This window comes from Macaca nemestrina, chromosome 6 (genome assembly GCF_043159975.1).
Source record: "Macaca nemestrina isolate mMacNem1 chromosome 6, mMacNem.hap1, whole genome shotgun sequence".
NCBI lineage: Eukaryota > Metazoa > Chordata > Mammalia > Primates > Cercopithecidae > Macaca > Macaca nemestrina.
In genome coordinates this window covers 108,408,122-108,427,986 of record NC_092130.1, presented here as the reverse complement: position 1 = coordinate 108,427,986, position 19,865 = coordinate 108,408,122, and the positions used below count along the sequence as shown (strand labels likewise).

General features: G+C 38.9%; 1 protein-coding gene across 20 annotated transcripts in view; it reads left to right on the top strand.

Annotated features, from left to right (window-relative positions):
- LOC105475214 (microtubule associated serine/threonine kinase family member 4) overlaps nucleotides 1-19,865 on the top strand; it is a 577,292-nt gene that overhangs the window by 216,937 nt on the left and 340,490 nt on the right. For 2 of the 20 annotated variants that reach the window (XM_011730308.3, XM_071098850.1), the window contains exon 1: nucleotides 9,395-11,631. The exons of 14 other annotated variants lie outside the window; for them this stretch is intronic. In XM_011730308.3, the coding sequence (XP_011728610.2) occupies nucleotides 11,593-11,631 (39 nt within the window). In that variant the 5' untranslated portion in view covers nucleotides 9,395-11,592. Of the gene's footprint in view, nucleotides 1-9,393; nucleotides 11,632-19,865 lie in introns of those variants that run through there. 4 more of the 20 variants (XM_071098853.1, XM_071098852.1, XM_011730305.3 and 1 more) reach the window with 3 other exon arrangements.

The following is a 19,865-nucleotide window of genomic DNA, read 5'->3' as shown; positions in this document are numbered from 1 at the left end:
AAGTATTTGTCTAATTGATGATAATCTGCTCAATTTATTATAGCATTAAAAATGCAAATCAGTTAATATACCAAAATATTCATTGACGTGCCTGAGAGTTTTTAAATTTTATTTTATTAGGTGATAATGGGAGGCATAATTGTGAATGTTTGATTCTGGCAAAATACAATTAGTTTCTGTGAAACACATTGTGCATTAATGGTATCATTAAGATTAATGAATATAAATGAATGAGCTGGGGATTTCTAACAGAACAGAGGGACTTTATATCAGTGTATAAAACTTGAGATAGATTGCCTTGATTTTTAAGGATAATGTGCTAGAGCCCCTATTAAATTCTTGTATAAGCTAGAGAAACAATAAATCCAAGAAGTTAAATCAACTTCCAGAAAGATCAAACTTCTTAAAACATCTACTGTCATTTTTTGAAAGTCTGTTGTAAATGGATTTCGGTTAAAGAAAGCCATCCTTAAATTTTACTTTAAGAGCTATTTTAAAGATAACTTTTAATAGAAGTTTCCAGGTCCTGTATACGTAAGAGTGCATGAACATTTTGGTTATAAATCATTGCTCATTTAAATTAGATATGACTTTAGGGTGTTCTTGTATCTTCCAGATGTTCTGCCGTAGACATCTATTACTTTCATAATTTTAAAATGTTATTAAGAAAACTAGACATATGTTTGTTTTTCTTGAACTAAGAGATGGAGAAAGGCAAAGGAGAGAGCAGCTGCTCATCAGGGTCTTGGGGAAGAGCCATGGGCTCAATGTATACCCTGACCCCAAGAATCATATGGTATTTTGAGTATTGATGCTCGACTCTGTGGTTTTGTAGTATAAAGAGGAACTTTGCTACTAAAAATTTAAAAAAAAGAACAGATTTCACTGTGGTCTGTGCCCTTGTAGTTTAAGCATTGTAATTTCCACATCCTTTTGCTCAACTAGATAAATACAAATCCTGTGTCCTCAGGTGGTGCTTAATGTGACTTCTTCCTATGTATATATCTCCTTGGTCTGATCTTCGCTTAATGCTTCTGTTTCTCCCACTATATGCATATGTATGCGTGGGTACGGGCACATTTGGTTTTTTATTCGTTTGTGTGTCTATCTGAAAGTTCTACAGGGCAGCGCTTGCCCTTGGATTGCTGCTGCAGTGGTGATGAGGAGGACGACCAAAGTGCAGGAAGAAGGGGAGGTGTTCAGGAACATGGCGGCCGCCTCGGCCCTGCGTTCTGTCCTACGAAGCCTGAATTCTCTTGTCAGCTCTGCCTTTTTTACTGTTTTCATGACCTTGGGCTCTTCTTGGAACCTCATTGTCTCATTTTCCTCATTGGTAAATTGGACTGATCTCTTCTCTTTCCACTTCTCAAGAAGCTGATGAGGATTAATGAGATAGAATCTGGAGCCCATTTTGTGTTACAAAGAGTCCACTTAAGGGATGCTAGAAGACAGAGTTAATGTCGTAGAGAAAGGGAACACACATTGCTTACCGTGTTCTGTGATAGACTCTCAGGGAGCACTTCTCTTTCAACTGTTAACTAGTTGGCAGGTGGCAGCCTCATTTCTGTTTGTGTCTGAAATGGATGGCATGTTAGCACAGGATGATAGGAAGTCAAACCAAATGTAGGGAGTAGTGGAATGGCGAGCAAGATACATGGGGGAACATCTAGCCTTCTGCATTGCTACCTGAAAGAAACTTAGCTATTAAGAAAAAAATTATATATACCTCTCAAACCTATTTGGCCTCTCAGTGTCTGTGAAAGTCACCAGAAGTGCTTGGCTATGTGTGTGTAATGCAAACAAGATCAGAGTGAAGCTTGTGGTCAAAATCTTAGAATTAGTTTAAGGTGATGCCTCTAGGTAGACTAAGGCTGAAAACATGATCTTAAACTTAGGGTTTAAAATAGTCAGCTTGCACAGTCACTTCAGATCTAAGTTGTAATGCCTGTCTAATATAAAAACACAGATGTAAGAAAGAATGCTTGATTCACACGAGGGATCCCATACTAATTTTAGTTAACATGTATGTCTTTGGTCAATCATATTTTAAATTCCAGGGTGACAAGCTTGGTTTTTTGCCTTAGAAAATTTTCCAGAGTCTTTTCCATTTCGTGTTTACTTTTTTTTTTTTTTTTTTTTTTTGAGAAGTTTGGCTAGGCAACAGTGCATTTAATCTAGAACTTAGCTTCTCCTCACTGTGGGATTTTCTTTTTTTCTTTTTTTTTTCCAACAGGGTCTCACTCTGTCCCCCAAGCTGGAGTGCACTGGTGCAATCTCAGCTTACTGCTGCTTAGATCTCCCAGGCTCAATTGATCCTCCCACCTCAGCCTCCCAAGTAGCTGGGACTACAGGCACACAGCACCATACCCAGATAATTTTTGTGGGATTTTTTTTTTTTCCTTTTTAGAGATGGGGTTTCACACTTCTTAAACATTACAAACTATGTTGCCCAGGCCTGTCTTGAACTCCTGGGCTAAAGCAGTCCACCTGCCTTGGTCCCTCAAAGTGCTGGGATTATAGGTATGTGTCACTGCGCTCAGCCACTGTGGGATTTTTAAATACATATATAGCCTGAACGTGCTTTTTCTAATCTCTGATGTAGTAGCTATACTTGGAATATAGAGTCCAAAGTTTAAAAAATAATAATTTTCCTTGATCTTTTATCTCTAGGTGCATCTTTTCACTTTAGGGATAATTGTAGGAATCTCTGTTTCAGAAGCTCATAAAATGCTTAGATGATGCCGTTAGTATTATCTTCAGTAAATATACATGTTGACATATGAGTTTCTAAAGCTTCTGCAATGGATAGTTATCATACAATGGCAATACTGCCAACATCACTTCACTCATCTAGTTCCTTCTTAATCTGTATATTAATATGACATATGGGACTTTGCTAAATATTAGTTCATGGTCCCAGTGTTAGCTGTGCATCATTTAGACAGGAAGGGACATAATTGAAAAAATATATATTGGAGCTATTTCCAATCATCAGATCTTCATAAACACTCTCGTATGAAAAAAAATGAAGTTCTATTACCCAGTTTTATTAGAAATGCTATATTTTGTTGGATTCGTGTGTTTGCAAAGTAGAGAATATTTTCCTGCTGTGATTGATGTTAGGGCATTTATGAGGATAGTCTGCTATATTTCATATGTATATGAGGGTATCATTGTTAAAATGTTCAAAAGAAAATTATGTATGTGATTTATATTTTATTATTTCTTCCTAGGATGTAATTTTTTCAATACCATGATTCCTGTCATATTGTCAGTAGTGATTTGATGGCTAATATGCCAGAAATAATTAGATAAAAAAAGATGATGCAAACGTCAAGGCAATATAGCTTTCTTGTGAAAAGACTTAAGCAAAATCATGCATGTTACCTTGTAGAAATCACCAATTGCATACATTTAAGAAGTCTTCAGGATTGCAGGTGGGAAGGAAAACAGAGCTGAACGCAGGCAACATGGGATGTGGCTTATTTCATAGGCATATGCTCGCTACTGACCCCACCTGCAATTTTTGCTAAATGAAACGTGTTTTAGAAAATGCTCCTCTTTGGATAAATTCAGACTTTGTTGTATTATCAGTGGGAAGGTATGAGACACTCTCTTTTCTTTGGAGTGGAAAAAATTCCTTCTTTCCCTGGAAGGCAGACTGCCCTTTGTTTTAGTCTTTCTGGCAGGTTCAAAGTCTGTTTTATTTGGTGAGAAAAAGACATATACAGTACGTGTCTGCTGTGTCTTTACCTTTGTTAACTTTAGAGGTTAGAACTTTATTTAAAATTTCAAATGACTATTTTAAAGTATAGGGAGAGAAAATTTGTGGCTTTGGTATTTGTTCCTGAGTGTAATATCACCTGGCACTTTAAATAGTGTGGAACCTGTTTCCAGGTGTCATTTTACTTTTGAGTTTTGATGACACGGTAATTAATATCTGGTTCATTTGTATGTTACTTTAATGAATAGTAAATATTCCTAAAGATTAGCCATTAATAACAGCAGGCAGTAATATTGTAATGTTATGGCATTAATTTTATATGGTAATAAAGATTCATGTCAACGTTAGCTGAGGAATTAACCTGTTCTCAGTGTGAACATTAATGCTGTAGTGTGTGTTTTAGGCATGTGAGGCTCAGCTCATCACTGGTTTCTGAACTCTGCTGTCTGACTTGGGAGACTGGTGTTGAGGAGGGGCTGATGGGAAACCTCGGTGCCCTCCTCAGCCTTGAGCATGTTCAGAGCAGGATCCTTAAAGCCAGGAAGGTAGCTGAGCAGCTGTGTGAAGCAGACGCTTGGTGAGACAGTAATGGCCTGGAGGAGGATAGAGGGTTAGGAGACAGGACTGTGGGTTCAGTAGGGAGGCACCAGGTGTCCACAGTGAGGGGCATGGGCTGCCTTTTTACCTTGAGGGCAGTGAAACCAGTTTCTCAATTTCCCAGAAGGTTGCCTCTTCACTTCCCCAGCTTCCTGATGATAAGCCCATAATATTTTCATTTTACAGATGAGAAACCAAAGCTCAAGGAAGTTCAGGGACTTGCCCAGCCTACCAGCTTTCTCTTTGGCAAAGCCTGCACAGGGACTGGCTCTCAGCACCTGGTACTTATAAGTACACTGGGGAGGCACGGCTTCCAGGAAATCAAGGCAGATGTCAGAGTTGGGGTTTTTCCTCCTTTCTTCCCAGCACTGCTCAGAACAGAGTGAGTGGCCTTGCCCTGAGTCATTTCACCTAAAAGGAAAGAGAATTAAGGAGTTGCCTTCCATGGTAAATTCCAGAAAAACCATCAGACTAGAAAATGAAGAGCTGTCAGAACCCCTGCAAGTTAGCAGGGATGTGTGTTATGCCTGGCATGGCAATGGGAAGGGTGCTCTTGGTTTTGTGGAATACACTTGATTGTAAATAAATGTGTTATATTTAGGACTGTATAATTTTGAAGTCAGAAGGATGAAGAGTTGTTCAAGCTCAGAGTGGGGGCCCAGAGACATTTAGGAGGAAAATAGAAAGAAGCCTGTTTCTGACCAGCCCTCTTCCTCCACCCCTCCTGCCCAGGGGAGTATCTCTAATTTCCCCTCTAAAGTAGCTGGGGGCCCTGCTGCTTGTCTCTTTTATAGGCACATGGCTCAGAGAATTGGGGATTGGAATGCTCTTTCTGGTGTGCTCTGACCATTGACAACTTATGATGTGCTCATTTTTTCTCAGGAGCTAAAGGATCTGACACCTTTCACATTATTAATTCACTTTGAAATCACTGTTTCCTTCTCTGTTTAAACTCCAAGAGGCAGTAGAGCATGGTGTTAGGAGCTCAAACTCTGGAGTCAACCTGATCAAGGTTGGTATCCTATCCCAGCTGATATGGTTTGGCTTTGTGTCCCCACCCAAATCTCATCTTGAATTACAATCTTCATAATCCCCATGTGTCAAGAGAGAGACCAGATAGAGGTAACTGGATCATGGAGTCCGTTTCCCCCCTGCTGTTCTCATGAGATCTGATGGTTTTATAAGGGACTCTCCCCCTCTTCACTTGACACTTCTCCTTCCTGCCATGTCGTGAAGAAGGTGGCTTGCTTCCCCTTCACCTTCTGCTGTGATTGTAAGTTTCCTGAGGCCTCCCCAGCCATGCTGAACTGTGAGTCAGTTAAACCTCTTTCCTTTATAAATTTCCCAGTCTCATGCAGTTTTTTTAGGTAGTATGAAAATGGACTAATACACCACCCCTACCTTGGCTTGGCTGTGGAATCGAAGGAAATTATTTAACTTCTCTGAGTGTTGATTCTTCATCTGTGAAATGGGAATTATAATGGCTTCTCACTCATGTTGTGAGGGTTTGATGAGATGATACATATAAAGCACTTATAGCAATGACTGGCACGTAATGTGATCAACAAATGTTGGCCATTTTTTTTTTTTTTTTAGATGGAGTCTTGCTCTGTTACCCAGGCAGAAGTGCAGTGGTGCAATCTCGGCTCACTGCAACCTCCACCCCCTGGGTTTAAGAGATTCTCATGCTTCAGCCCCCTGAGTAACTGGGATTACAGGTGTGTGCCACTACACCCTGCTAATTTTTATAGTTTTAGTAGAGATGGGGTTTCACCATATTGGCTAGGCTGGTCTCGAACTCCTGACCTCAGGTGATCCACCTGCCTTGGCCTCTCAAAGTGTTGGGATTACAGGCATGAACCATGGCACCCGGCTGGCCATTGTTATTAATATTTAGAAGTGAGACATTAGGGAAAGTAAAGTACAAAAATTAAGAAGGAATTTAAATGTAGACACTAATCTCACAGCTGTGTTGCTCTTTGGCATTCAAGATATTATAATCACAATAATGGATGTATGTATTTTCATGAATCATCTGTTTCTCCTTTGTAATCTTTTATGATCTAATACAACATATTCATTGGCCACTGGCAGTTATCTATGAATGGAAAGAAGTAATCAGTGAATGAATGGAGATATTCATCCACTTGGCCATATTGACTTACCTCTGAATGAACATGTAGAAAGACATATGAACCCTTGGTCTGTTGTCTACAAGTAACCAATGGGATATCTATTTTATGGCTGTCTGCCTTGTTGAGAAGTAGTGATCATGGTCACACTTAACGCAAGATGGTGTTCAGGAGAGATCCCACCCCAAACTGTAGTGATGGTATTGGAAATCACATTCCTAGCACACCCAGAACTCTGACTGGTGGGATGAGGGACAGGGCAACACAGTGGTACTCCTCTCTATCACTCCTCTGTCACTCTTCCTTCTGGCTAGTGTGGTGGGAGAAACAACATCTTTACCAGAGGACGATCCTCTCCACTGCCCTCCAACTTCGGCTCCCATGACTTTTGGGTAGGCAGTTCAGTGAGAGCTGCCAGATGGGGCTGGATTAGGCCAGTGGAGTGGAGTGGAGTGGGAACGCCTCCACTGTTCCTCACAGTACTTCCTCGATGAACATTTCAGTTGCTGAAGAATGGGTAACATCAGAAGATTTGTTTACTTTGGGGTAACCAACACAGAACTAGTGAAAAGAGATAACTTATTTCTAAGTACAGACATGTGTCACTTAACAGGGACATGTTCTGAGAAATGTGTTGCTAGGTGATTTCATTGTTGTGTGAACATCACTGACTGTACTTACACAAACCTAGATGGTATAGCCTATTGCTCCTAGTCTACAAACCTATACAGCATGTTATTGTACTGAATACGTAGTCAGTTGCAATACAATGGCAAGTATTTGTATATCTAAACATAGAAAATGTACCTTAAAAATACAATATAAAAGATATTTCATATCTGTATAGGGCACTTATGAATGGAGCTTGCAGGATTGGAAGTTGCTGTGGGTGAGTCAATGAGTGAGTGGTGAGTGAATGTGAAGGCCTCATACATTGCAGTGTACTACTGTAGACTTTACAAATAATGTACACTTAGGCTACACTGAATTTATTAATAATATTTTTCTTTATTCAATAATAAATTATCCTTAGCTTACTGTAACCTTTTTACTTTATAAACTTTTTAATATTAAAAACTTTTGAATTATTTTGCAATATGATAGCTTAGCTTAAAACACACATTATGTGGCTGTACCAAAATATTTTTCTGTCTTTATATTCTTATTCTTTAAGCTTTTTTCTGTTTAAAAATGTATTTTTTAACTTTGCAAACTTTTTTGTTAAAAATTAAGACACACACACACACACACACACACACACACACACACACACACACACTGGCCTAGTCCTACACAGAGTCAGGATCATCAAGATGTCATTAGGCAATAGGATTTTTTCAGCCCTATTATAATCTTATGGGACCACCATCATATATGTGGCCCATCATTGGCTGAAATGTCAGTATGTAGCACATGACTGCACGTGAAAGATATCTGGCCGTGTAAATCGAGGACAAACCCATATCCTTGTACCAAACATCACTGTGGACAATATTACAAAATCTTAATGTACGCTTTTTTGAAATATGTTCAACCAGACGTTTTCTTTCCCACTGGTTTTTCTCAGTTGGTATTTGGAGTTGTTACTGTTTCTGTAAACCATTTAATTGCAATAATTCTTAAAATTTAAATTTGACCTTTATGACAGTGACCATGGATTTTGAGTATTCCAGGAAGTAAATTATGCCTATAATAGAGTGGGCATGTGGTGTATCCATACAAATAATTTTATTTTAAAGAAATACTACAAAGCCCTGGCTTTAGATTACAATTAATGACAAAGCCTACCAGATTTTATGATTTGAATACACATGTAAAAGCAATACATATTGAGGCTGGTACTTTGTGAATTGACTTACAATATTGTGAACATATTCCATGAAGGTATAAAATTGCAGGAAAAATGAGTTTATTAATGGAAATTAGGCTAGATCCTAATTATTACCTGTGAATAGTGTCATCATTTGAAGTTTTTATTGCATTTTAACACATGGCTTATCTTGATGAGAAAATATATAGCAAAGGGTAAATGTAGCAATTTTCCTTTTACTATTCCCTCCGCTAAGCCATTATTGCTTGATGTTATTTTTCAGCAGCCTTTCATTTTTGTCCCAAATGTTTTTGCCTCTGGCTGGTTTTATTTCTTTAAAATGTATGTGTATCACTTCTCAAAATGATACATTTTGACAGGTAATCGATATTTTTTCATACTAGATTTGATGGTATGATGGTCATAATCCTCATTTTAGACTTAGTTAATGGTGGAACACTCACTTAGACTTTATCTCAGAATATTCCTTTGTTAAGAAACATACTTTTTGTCCTTAGCCAGATTCCCGTTTGTCACTTCCACCACCTCCCAAACACCTCGAGCCGCAGAGTGCCTAAGATGCACGCACGTCAGCTGACATTTTGACAGTGTGTCCTCGAAATGTCTTCTGATAGTGCTTCCAACAAGCTTACACGATTGGTCACAGAAAAGATACTTCTGGGCTCTCTCTCTACCTGTTTTGTTTTGTTCTCCTGATGACCTAATTTGTGTTTCAAGGGGGAAATTGGTTTGTCCCCCCATGACCCCTCCATCCCCCATCTCTTTCTCTGTAGTGGGAACTTGGTGTCCTTCTCTAGACCCCGGTTTTTCTTTTTTTTTTCTTTTTTTTTTTTTTTTTGAGACAGAGTCTTGCTCTGTCACCCAGGCTGGAGTGCAGTGGCCGGATCTCAGCTCACTGCAGCCTCCGCCTCCCGGGTTCACGCCATTCTCCTGCCTCAGCCTCCCGAGTAGCTGGGACTACAGGCGCCCGCCACCTCGCCCGGCTAGTTTTTTGTATTTTTTAGTAGAGACGGGGTTTCACCGTGTTAGCCAGGATGGTCTCGATCTCCTGACCTTGTGATCCGCCCGCCTCGGCCTCCCAAAGTGCTGGGATTACAGGCTTGAGCCACCGCGCCCGGCGACCCCGGTTTTTCTAGAAGGACCAGCACAATGAAGATGGTTGTCCTCAGAGTAGAAGAGTATGTGTGTACACCATGCTTGACTTTTGCTTATAAAAATTGAGCTTCTTGGGTCAAGATATTTTCCAAAATCAGTCAGAACTTCCTTTTGCGTCTGTGGGCAGATAGCAATGACACTGTAAGTTGGTAAATATATTTGGAGCTGCTGCCAAGGCTTTGTCTAAAACAGCTCTTGACATTCAGGGAACTTTTTGTGCTCCTCCCTCAGGAGGGTGACTTGAGGGAGAAAGCAGGCAACAACTATCATTCCCTTTGTTTTCACTGAAGAGCCAGATTTTTTCTTTGCAGGAACAGATTCAAGTGCAGGTGAGCCTGTGAAGGTTGGGGTCTGTTCTCCACCAGCATTACAGATTGCCAAAAGATATAACAAGGCTGGCCCTTTCTCCCTCTCTTAGGTGGTTTTTGTTTATTTTGTCCTTTGATTTAAACAAAAACATAGTTTTAAAAATCTTTTTAAAAAATTCATTTGTGCTAGAATTTGTTGATACACTTTGACTTGAAGAACGACTAGTTTTTGTGCTGTGTTTTGCATTAGAGATGCTATTACTCCTCCACATATAAGCAAGAGCTAAAATCTCTCTGGGGCTTTCTTACTTAAGTGGTATGAAATGAACATGCCTAAGTGGAAAAATACGCTGACACCTTTCTCTGCTAGGTGTGGCATTTCTTGACAGGCTTCTCTTTGTATGTCTGGAGATGTACGCAAAGACCTTTTGGGAACATAAAATGCAATTAGTTTTCCTCAGTGGTTAGATTCATAAATCCCTGAGCTATTTTTAATGACATAATCTAATCAATTGATAGCAAGCCTAATAGTGTGTTGACAGACAGAAAGAGATGGAAAACGAGTGGAATAGCAGGTGAATGGGTAGGGAACAGCTAGACACTTCCTTCCCCTCTCCCACATTTAAACATCACTAGATAACTGGGTTAAGTAAAATCCAGGAGTTAGTGATTTAAAAAAATGTTTATACCTGTCTTCCTAACTTTCAAGAAAAATAATTATTCTGATGGATAGAGTGAAAGAGGTAGTTCTTAGACAAAGTACTGTTAGTCCTTGTATCTCTCTCAGGATCAAACTATTCTCTCAATTTACATATCTTTAGAATAGACACCAAGGAGGAATAATTTATTGTAAATTGGTAGTGTCGTATGTTGTTACTCCTGTGCCATGCCAGTAATGAAAACTTAATATTCATCTCTTGGTTGCTTTCAATTGAAATAAGATGAGGATGAGCGGAGTAAACAAGCTGAAACAGACTGTGAAATTGCACATGATGGGAATTTTTTTTTTTTTTAGCTGCTTATAGACTATACATAGGTTAAATATTCCAACTAATGATGGCTCTTAGAATCCTCCCCCACCCCCCATTTTTACATTTTGATCAGGTATCAGCAGAACTAAGTTATTATCATGAGGGAAATTAAAATCTAAACTGTTTCTGTCTTTGGGCTAGGAATTGACTGGCAGGTATTTATGTAAATGAATGGGCTTTCACGCTGGGAGGTGTAAAGGGTTCGGTGGCTGGAGAGCAGCTGCCTTGAGCCCTCCGTTTTCGGGTTTGCAGGCAGCATGTGTGTTCTGCTACATTTTTGTTTTCTTTGATGCCTTCAGAAGAGATGAGCGCCAGGCATAGTGGTGCTGCTTGGCTGACCAGCTGTGCCCTAGTTTTTCACCATCCCAATCAGCGGCTGTCTTTTACAGAGGTGTCTGTCACCACTGATTTACTTAGCCACTGTGACCTTATAGTTGCTTCAGATGGGGCTTGACCCAAAGCTACTGCCAAAAGCCATTTAGTGGTCTCCTGGAATACTACAGCCAGCATTTTGAAGAAGAGAAAACAAGGATCTCACAATTTCCTGTCTAATAGCAAGAGCCTCCTCTGCCTGGATAAATGCATTAGGTGTCTGAGCCCACTTGCTGCTCTCTCCCACCGAACTGCAAGCATCCGTGATCTCCGAAGTTGCTGGAGTGAATAACTAAGCTGGACCAGCTGACTCTGGGCTCCAATCAGCTAGAGCGTGATGTAAGTGTTTAGCAGCTGCTGGGCTCTGAATTAGCGTGCCGAAGTAGAGGTAGTACAGCATGGCTAGACTGTTGTGAGAGGCTCAGAGAAAGCAGAGGGTGAGATGGATGAGTCCAGCATTCTAAGACGAAGAGGGCTCCAGGTAGGAGACTGCTCCATTCTTGACATGTAGCATTGTCAGTGGCCAGCCATTGAGAATTTCAAAGTTCCCTTGTCATTCCTTTACTGGGCACGAATATGTGCATAGTTCTTAGTATCTACATGGCAACGCTATATGGAGTTTCTAGTTACAGGTATGACACATCACAGGGTTCAATGAGGAAGCTGCTTTTGTCAGAGACAATAGATACGACTTTTAGTTTGACACTTTGGTGGTTTGTTTTTCTATTGTTTATTCAAGAATAGTTAAATCGTGGCTGGCAGTGACAGCTGATGCACTGATCTGGCATGCTGTCAAGTGTCTGGGAAGTCTGTCGAGGGGTAGCAACTCCTTTCAATTCTGGGAACACAGGACTCAGTTTTGTGTCGGGATCAACCTCCACTCGGCGGCATCTGTCTGATCGCCTTGCAGTTGTGTGCAGCTGCTGGGAATTTTCCCCGTCAGTGAAATGAAAGTTTTTGCTGGCAGTTCAATCAAAGTTTGCTGTAATTTGTTTATGTTGAGAGAAGAAAAGATATGTATCTCACTGCCTTGCTTTTTTTGTGCCCAAGTTTCTCTAATGAAATTACTTTGACTTTATTGTACAAATACATTCTGAGTTAAAACTTGGCAAATGAGAAAACTTGGGAAAAAAAAGAAACAACGAAACATCTGCTTGGCAGTTAATAAGTTTAAGGAAGCCAGAACATCAGTATGTTCACCATTAGTATGGTTAACTCCTGCATAACTCTTTGTCCTGTGTGGAAGTGATATTTTTTCTTTGTGAAAGAATCTAATCATTAGCCATTGTTAAACTCATATATTATTTTCATATTAAAAAAATGCTTGCGAATACAGAATATACAGCACATTTAGAAATATTTCCTTAATATTAAGTCTTTGAATCTCAGCTCTCTGCTTTTTGTTCTAAGTATCAATTATTAATACTAATAGTCACATTACTATAATATTAATATTATAATATAGGCAACTAAAGGATTATTTGAAGCTAAACAAAAGAGGGATTAGAGAAGTTGGGGTTACATACCATCTATTGTTCAAACCTAAGTAAACAGACTACCTCCTTAATGAATTTCAGTGTGGTCATTGTTTTTGAATGCACAGTGTGGTTAGTCACTGCTGTGGATTTCCTTTTCTTTGTTTTCATCACCTCTATAAAGTTCTGGTAATGCACAGCTGTTTGTGTCCACGTCCTCCTCGGGGTCACTTGTTAAATATGGAAAGGCTCTTTGTTAAAAAGATGATTAACTCTATTAAACTCTGAATAGTTCAGATTATTAGTGACTGGATAGTAATTCTTCTGTGAGTTTTCTCTTTCCGTTAATTCATTTTAAATGATCTGAAAATGTGTTTTTCAGAAGAAATTCCTTTTTGAGTTTTTGTCATTTCTGTAATATGTCTATTATCACAACTTCAGAGGAGATGGTTGAAGCATATGGTGCTTGTGAGGGGCATGAATTTCATGGGCCTTTAATTTTAGAAATAAAGGAATCATTATTTTTCATTAATTAAAATAATGGAGCTGTTTTCTATTTAAAAGATTTGCTACAAAACAAAGGAATATTTACTAATATATTATTAGAGTGCTAGGTTTTTATTGTACTTAATATATTTTTACTACACCTGCTGTCCTCTGTATAATGGATAAAGAATATTTCTCTTCTGGATGAGATGAGTCTTCATGCTGTGAAAAATAACAACATAAAAGTGCTTAAAAGTTCTGCCACTTCATGGTTACAACTTTACCCTGGCTTAATACAAAACCTAATTTGCTTTTACTCCCATTGCATCTAACATTTAAAGAAAGACGTTACATAGAGTAGCTGTTTTTAGAAATTCCAATGTAAGGAGACTACTTACAGAGTACACATTTTATGTATTTATATTACCACAGATGTCACTGTAGAGTTCATAAGAGTAACGCCACCTAGTGAATTTAAGAATTAAGTTAATTTACAAATATAGATACTATGTGGAACATTTGAACCTGCCAATGAGGTATATTTGTATTAGTAAAGCTAGGCTGAAACCTGCATATCTCCATTCCTGGCTCCAACCCTATGTTGCAAGGTAATCCTGAGCAGGTCACACACCCTCTTGGTGTCTGCGTATTCTTCTGTAAAATGCACACTGTAATATGTGAGTTTTGAGAGTACTAAATAAGTAGATGGGTATAGTTGAGTTATTTAAAATTAAAGGTCATATAACAAATGTACTAGCATCTAGGAGGAACTCAATAAATATTGTTGAAAACCAAGGGATGATTTCTATTCTTTATAATATTCCATATCATTGCTCATGAAATGAACTTGTTGTATTCATACACCATGTTTGTTGTCTGAATTTGTCCTTAAGTTAGAACAGTTATCAATAAAGCTAGTAAACACATATTTACAGGGATCATTATGACAGGCTAATATAGGGGAGTTTATATTATTTTAAAAAGCGTCTGTGCATTGAATAGATACATAGTATGTGAGACAAACCAGCTCTTTAACTTAAAGCCCAGTGTAAAAAATCTGGAGTATACACTATTCTAACTATTAAATCTAATTGTACAATAATGTATTATGTGTTTAGTATAAAATGATGCAGTATGTATTTAGGACCAATTTTAAAAAGTTCAGTACCTCTAGCTTTTAAAACACAAGACTATTAGTGGTGTTTTTAAAATTTGGACTTTGAAAAATTATTTTTAGTCAGAACATATAATTTCTCAAAGCATGACAACCTCATAAAATGGCAGCACAACTGAGTTGTTCATCTTAAGTGACTGCACTTTTCCATCTTTTCTATGGACTGTATTAATATTTCCATACTACTGATAGCACTTTAATCACTGCCTTTGAAATGAGAATGAGAGAAAGCGGCCCCAGTGATTCCCAGTGTTCGAATCTAGGAAACTTTTCAGATTGTATCTCAAAACATAGGGAATTCTGATGGATGAATGGGCTTGGGCAGACCTTGTACTTGGGGCAATTTGAATTTCTAGACAGGTCTAATTCATCAAGGGATAACTGGCTCCTTTTGGGCCTAATATTCCTCATACGTGGATCATATTTTTTAACTGTCAGGGAAATTAATTGTTTCAGTGATTTCTGTTATATGTTTCTCTTTATTTGTTTTAATGAAAGTGTCCCTACCCCTAATGTGATGGATTCTAAGGCTGGAGAACAATGAACAACAGGCATCATAAGGCAGGCATGACTTACTAAAAGAGAGGGGCATCCCAGAGTGGCTGATGATGCCTTTCCTGCCATCCTCTGGTGCTTTGCTCTGCCTGGCGTAATCTCCTGATCACACCCCTCTCACACCTCCTCCCCGCAATTAAATATTACCATTTCCATCCACTTCCAGACTCTCACATTCAACTAGAATGTGAAAAAATGTTTTCCCCAAATTTCCTATATGATGCAGTTAAACATCAACAAAAAGCGATGAAATGTTTATTATTTAGACTTCTAGATCTGTGAGTGTGTTTAGTTTTGTTTGTTTGTTTGTTTTGTTTGCTTCTCTTTCTTCTAAACCAGACCTCACAACCCCTACCCCTGTCCCCTGCCCTTCCCACCTTATTTGAAACAACAACAAAAAGATAACATTCTTACCCTGGCTTAGGCTCTGATTTTCCACTGGCCTTGGTCTAGAATTCAATTTTAGAAAACAAAAAAGCAGATAGATTCTTATGTTCTAACTGAGCATCAAACTGCCTCTGTCTCATGGTGCATGAATGTATATTCAAGTCACAACATCTTAATGTTTCTTCTGTGTCAACTTTGATGTAATTATGGGTATGTTTAAACTTTACCTGAAATTCAATAGTAGGATCATTACATGGGTGTATTACTCTGTCTATATTCATTTGAAGAATCTGGGTGGCTATAGGGAAGAAGTCTAGTTGGAGGATTATAATAGAAACATTTATGATAATATTAATTCATCTTTGGGATAAAGCACTTTTGTTCTTCAGCAATTCCAGAAAGACACTGAGACTTCTTTGGGTCAGGAAATATCCGGATGGCAAATGAACTTTTTGCAGTTGTGGGTCCTTAGTTTATTAGACAAATCAATGCCATATCCGAGTGGTGTTTCTTATCCATTGAAGTCGTTCAATTTCTGCCTCTGAAATAGATATAGTACTATAGTTTCTATTTCCTGATCCTTAGGGGGATAAAAATGGTATGTCCTCAAAATCTTGTGTTCAGAAAAAATTCTATTTTATACTCTAAGAATTGATTTTAACTGTAAAATAAACAAATTTGTTTACTAGCTCCTCTTTTGCACCTTCTGGCTGTCTGGTATAATTGTTAATAAACTACAACTTTGTCATCTCTGTATTTTGGTCAATGAAACAGCAATTCTCCAAGTCATTCTAGTTCCCACTTTTGATTTCTCCATCTCTTGACTCCTGTCATCAAACCCTGTCAATTCTACCATCAAAGTATGTCTAGAGGCTAGGCCTAACTTCTCCCACACCTGGATTGTGGAAATGTCTGGTACCCCACTGAACCCAGACCCATCTCCAATCCATCCTGCTTTTTAGCCCACAGCTCACATCACTGCACTGGTGTAAGATCCTCCTATGACTTTCCCTGATCTACTCCAGGATAGGCCAAAAATGCATACTGTGAGTTTAGCCACAGTCTTCCTTTCAGGTCTCATCTCTAAATCTTTGCCTTCCAGATGCCTGTTTCATAACCTGTTCTCCCAGTGTTTGGAATCTCCAAACTACATGCATCCCCTTTACCTACAATGTCCTTGCTTTATTTTGTACAAATTCTTCCTGCTTATTAGCCATTAATGTGAATTTTAATTTTCATGAAATGTTCTATATTTACTGCATTCCGTTCTGAACTTGATAATAGTCATGATTTTATTTGCAATCTAATCCTATAACATGCATTATTTTAAATAATTTAAAATTATTTAATGTAGGAGCATCTTACACTGAAACTGTAAAACCATTGAGAATTACTGGTTTTAGAGTCAGATATGTGTTCAGTGACATTGAATAGCTCTGTAACTTGTGTTAAGTTTCTTGACCACTCTGAATCTCCACATCCACATCTGTAATATGGAGATAACTAAATGAGGCATTTAAAGATTAAAGGAGATTGTAAATCTTTTTAGCACAGTGCCTGGCACATTGTAGTTAGTTAATCTTGGCTCTCTTCCCTCTATCACCACAAAGACTTGCACAGCAATTTTAAGTAATTAAATATAGGTGTCAGGCAGGGTCCAGGCAATGAAAAGATGGCATACATGTCTTACATAATTTGAGAAGAACTTAATAGAGAGATTGTTGTAAGAAGGATAGGCAGGAATTGGGAAAATTTAAGGGATGGTGCAGTACCAGGAGCTAGAAGTGACAGGGAGCCATTACCACCTCTAGGCCTAAAGGGGTGAGAGAGGGAACAGTTACAGAACCCGGAGACAGCGAAGACGTGAGACAGGACCTGTGACCTTAGATAAAAGGACACAGCCAGTCATATCTGCAGGGAGGTACCAGGGGATATCTCAACCTTATTTTCTGAACTCTTGTTGTGCTTCCCATTAGCAGAAGCCAGCTTAGACACCAGAGGGCAAGGGAGCCCATGGATGTTGTCCATGCAGGCCAGACTCTGGGGCCCAGTATGGGGCGGGGAGTAGATTCAGATGGGCAAATGAAGTACACCTAACGTTGTTTTATAAGGAACACATGCTGAGCTGCCCCTTGCTCTTAGCATTTTGCAAGCCAAAGTCAGTGTTCAGGTGTTCATGGCCTACATCACTGGGGCCTGAACAGTTCAGGAATTCGAACAGATTCAAAGCTGCTTTTCATGAAAAGCCATGGCCCCCAGCCATTGCCCACTGTTGTGTGAGATAACATAGACTCTCCAGTCAGGCTCCTAATCCTCATGGGAAAATTTTAGTTCATCCCCTTCCATTTTAGTATCTGAAGCACATGGCACTCCTTTGAATCAATAATGCAGCATACCTGTGCTGCAGGTCCTGTAGGCAGTCTCAATTTTAAATTGCTCTGCTCTACAGATCCTGTGATAGCTTGGCTCAGAGAAGTGATGTGTGAGAGGAATAGCCCAGGAGACCTCTTGCCATTTATCTCCTGGTTTCCCAGGGGTCTGCCCCGCAGCAGGTCCTATCACCAGAATGCAATGCACCTACACCACCCATCTCTGCTCCCCTTGAAATCCCTTTACAGAATTACAACTTCACATTATGTCCTTGGCTTTTATTGAGTGTTGCTAAAAGGAATGACTGTGAGAAAACATCTTTGCGCTTTTTGTAAATCTCCCTTTGAAGTCTCATCCATTATGTTGTGCCCTGTCTCTTATATTAGGCCCACATGATAAATTAGCTTGGAGCTCAGCACTAAAAAAGTTTCTCCCTCTCTAGGTGAACCAGTTTACTTCTTTTAATCACATAATGAGAGCTGTGATCTATCCTGTGTCTTTCCATTCTTGCCTTAGCTGTCCAGACCTGTTTCATGCTCAGTTGCAATAGCTTTCTAGATAAAATTAGCCACCACTTCATTATTAATATTATGGTTCCTTTTTAAGAGTTGTGTGGTTTTATTTATTATATAAAAAATTAAGTTGCCTCAAAAGATTTCTTATGATGACCAAAAATTTTTGATATTGCATTTAAAACAATAAAATCATTTGAAAGAATGACAAAAGATAAAGGAGACTGAAAGCCCAGCTAATCAATAAATGAGATAAACTATAAAAATTGAGAATTACATGAACATAGGAAGATCAATATGCATGCAACCACCAGTCATTTTGTTGTTAGCACTAGAGCATAACCAAATAAGATGTTTGAATTTATTTGAAACTTATATTTCAAATAAATTATCCGTAACCACAGAGCTTTTTAAAGTGTCCTAGAAATCACTTTTTTATTTTTGGAAGCAATCAAAATCCTGGAGATTGGCAGGTAACATGAGATACACATGTTGGAGAACCACATTGCCATTAAAATCATGCTTTTGGACTGGGTGCAGTGGCTCACGCCTGTAATCCCAACATTTTGGGAAGCTGAGGTGGGCGAATTGCTTGAGCCCAGGAGTTTGAGATCAGCCTGGGCAACATAGTGAAAACTTATCTCTACAAAAAAATACAAAAATTAGCCAGATGTGGTGGTGTGCGCCTGTAGTCCCAATTACCTGGGAGACTGAGGCCAGAGGATGGCTTGAGCCTGGGAGGTTGAAGCTGCAGTGAACTGTTCGTGCCACTGCACTCCAGCCTTGCTGACAAAGTGAGACCCTGTCTGAAAAAAAAAAAAAAAAATCATGCTTTTGACAAATATTTAATGATATGGGGAAAAGCTGAAAATAGTGTCAAGTGAAAAAGCAGGCTAACTGTCTATGTATGTATGTACAGATCATTTAAAATGTGCATTATATGTTGGTGAGGTGCAGAGAAAAGGCAATGCTTATACACTGCGGGTGGGAACATAAATTAGTTTGGCCACTGTGGAAAGCAGTTTGGCAGTTTCTTTAAGAATTTAAAATAGAACTACCATTTGACCCAGCAATCCCATTATTCGGGATGTATCCAAGGGAATATGAATTGTTCTGTCGTAAAGACACATGCACGCATGTGTTCATTGTAGTGCTATTTACAATAGCAACGACATGGAATCAACCTAAATGCCTATCAATGGCAGACTGGATAAAGAAACTGTGGTACATATACAATTTGGAATACTGTGCAGCTGTAAAAATGAATGAGATCATGTCCTTTGCAGCAACATGGATGGACCTGGAGGCTGTTATCCTAAGCATACTAACAAAGGAACAGAAAACCAAATACTGCATGTTCTCACTTTCAAATGGGAGCTAAAAACTGAGTACCTGTGGACAAAAACAAGGGAACTTAAGACACCAGAACCTACTTGATGGTGGGAGGAGGATGAGGACAAAAAAATGACATATGGGGTGCTATGCTTATTACCTGGGTTATGGAATAATCTGTACACTAAACCCTCATAACACACAATTTACCTGTAAAACAAGCCACATGTACCCCAGAACCTAAAATAAAAGTTAAGAAAGCAAGTGAAGTGTGCATCCTACACAGATATATAGACACACATACATGTATCTGGGTAAAAGGTCATGCAGGAACACGTGTGTGTGTGTGTATGTGTATACTGTAGCCTAGTGGGGTAGAAGGAAAGAGCATTCATAAACTTTTGAGTGTTAACATTGTCTCTAA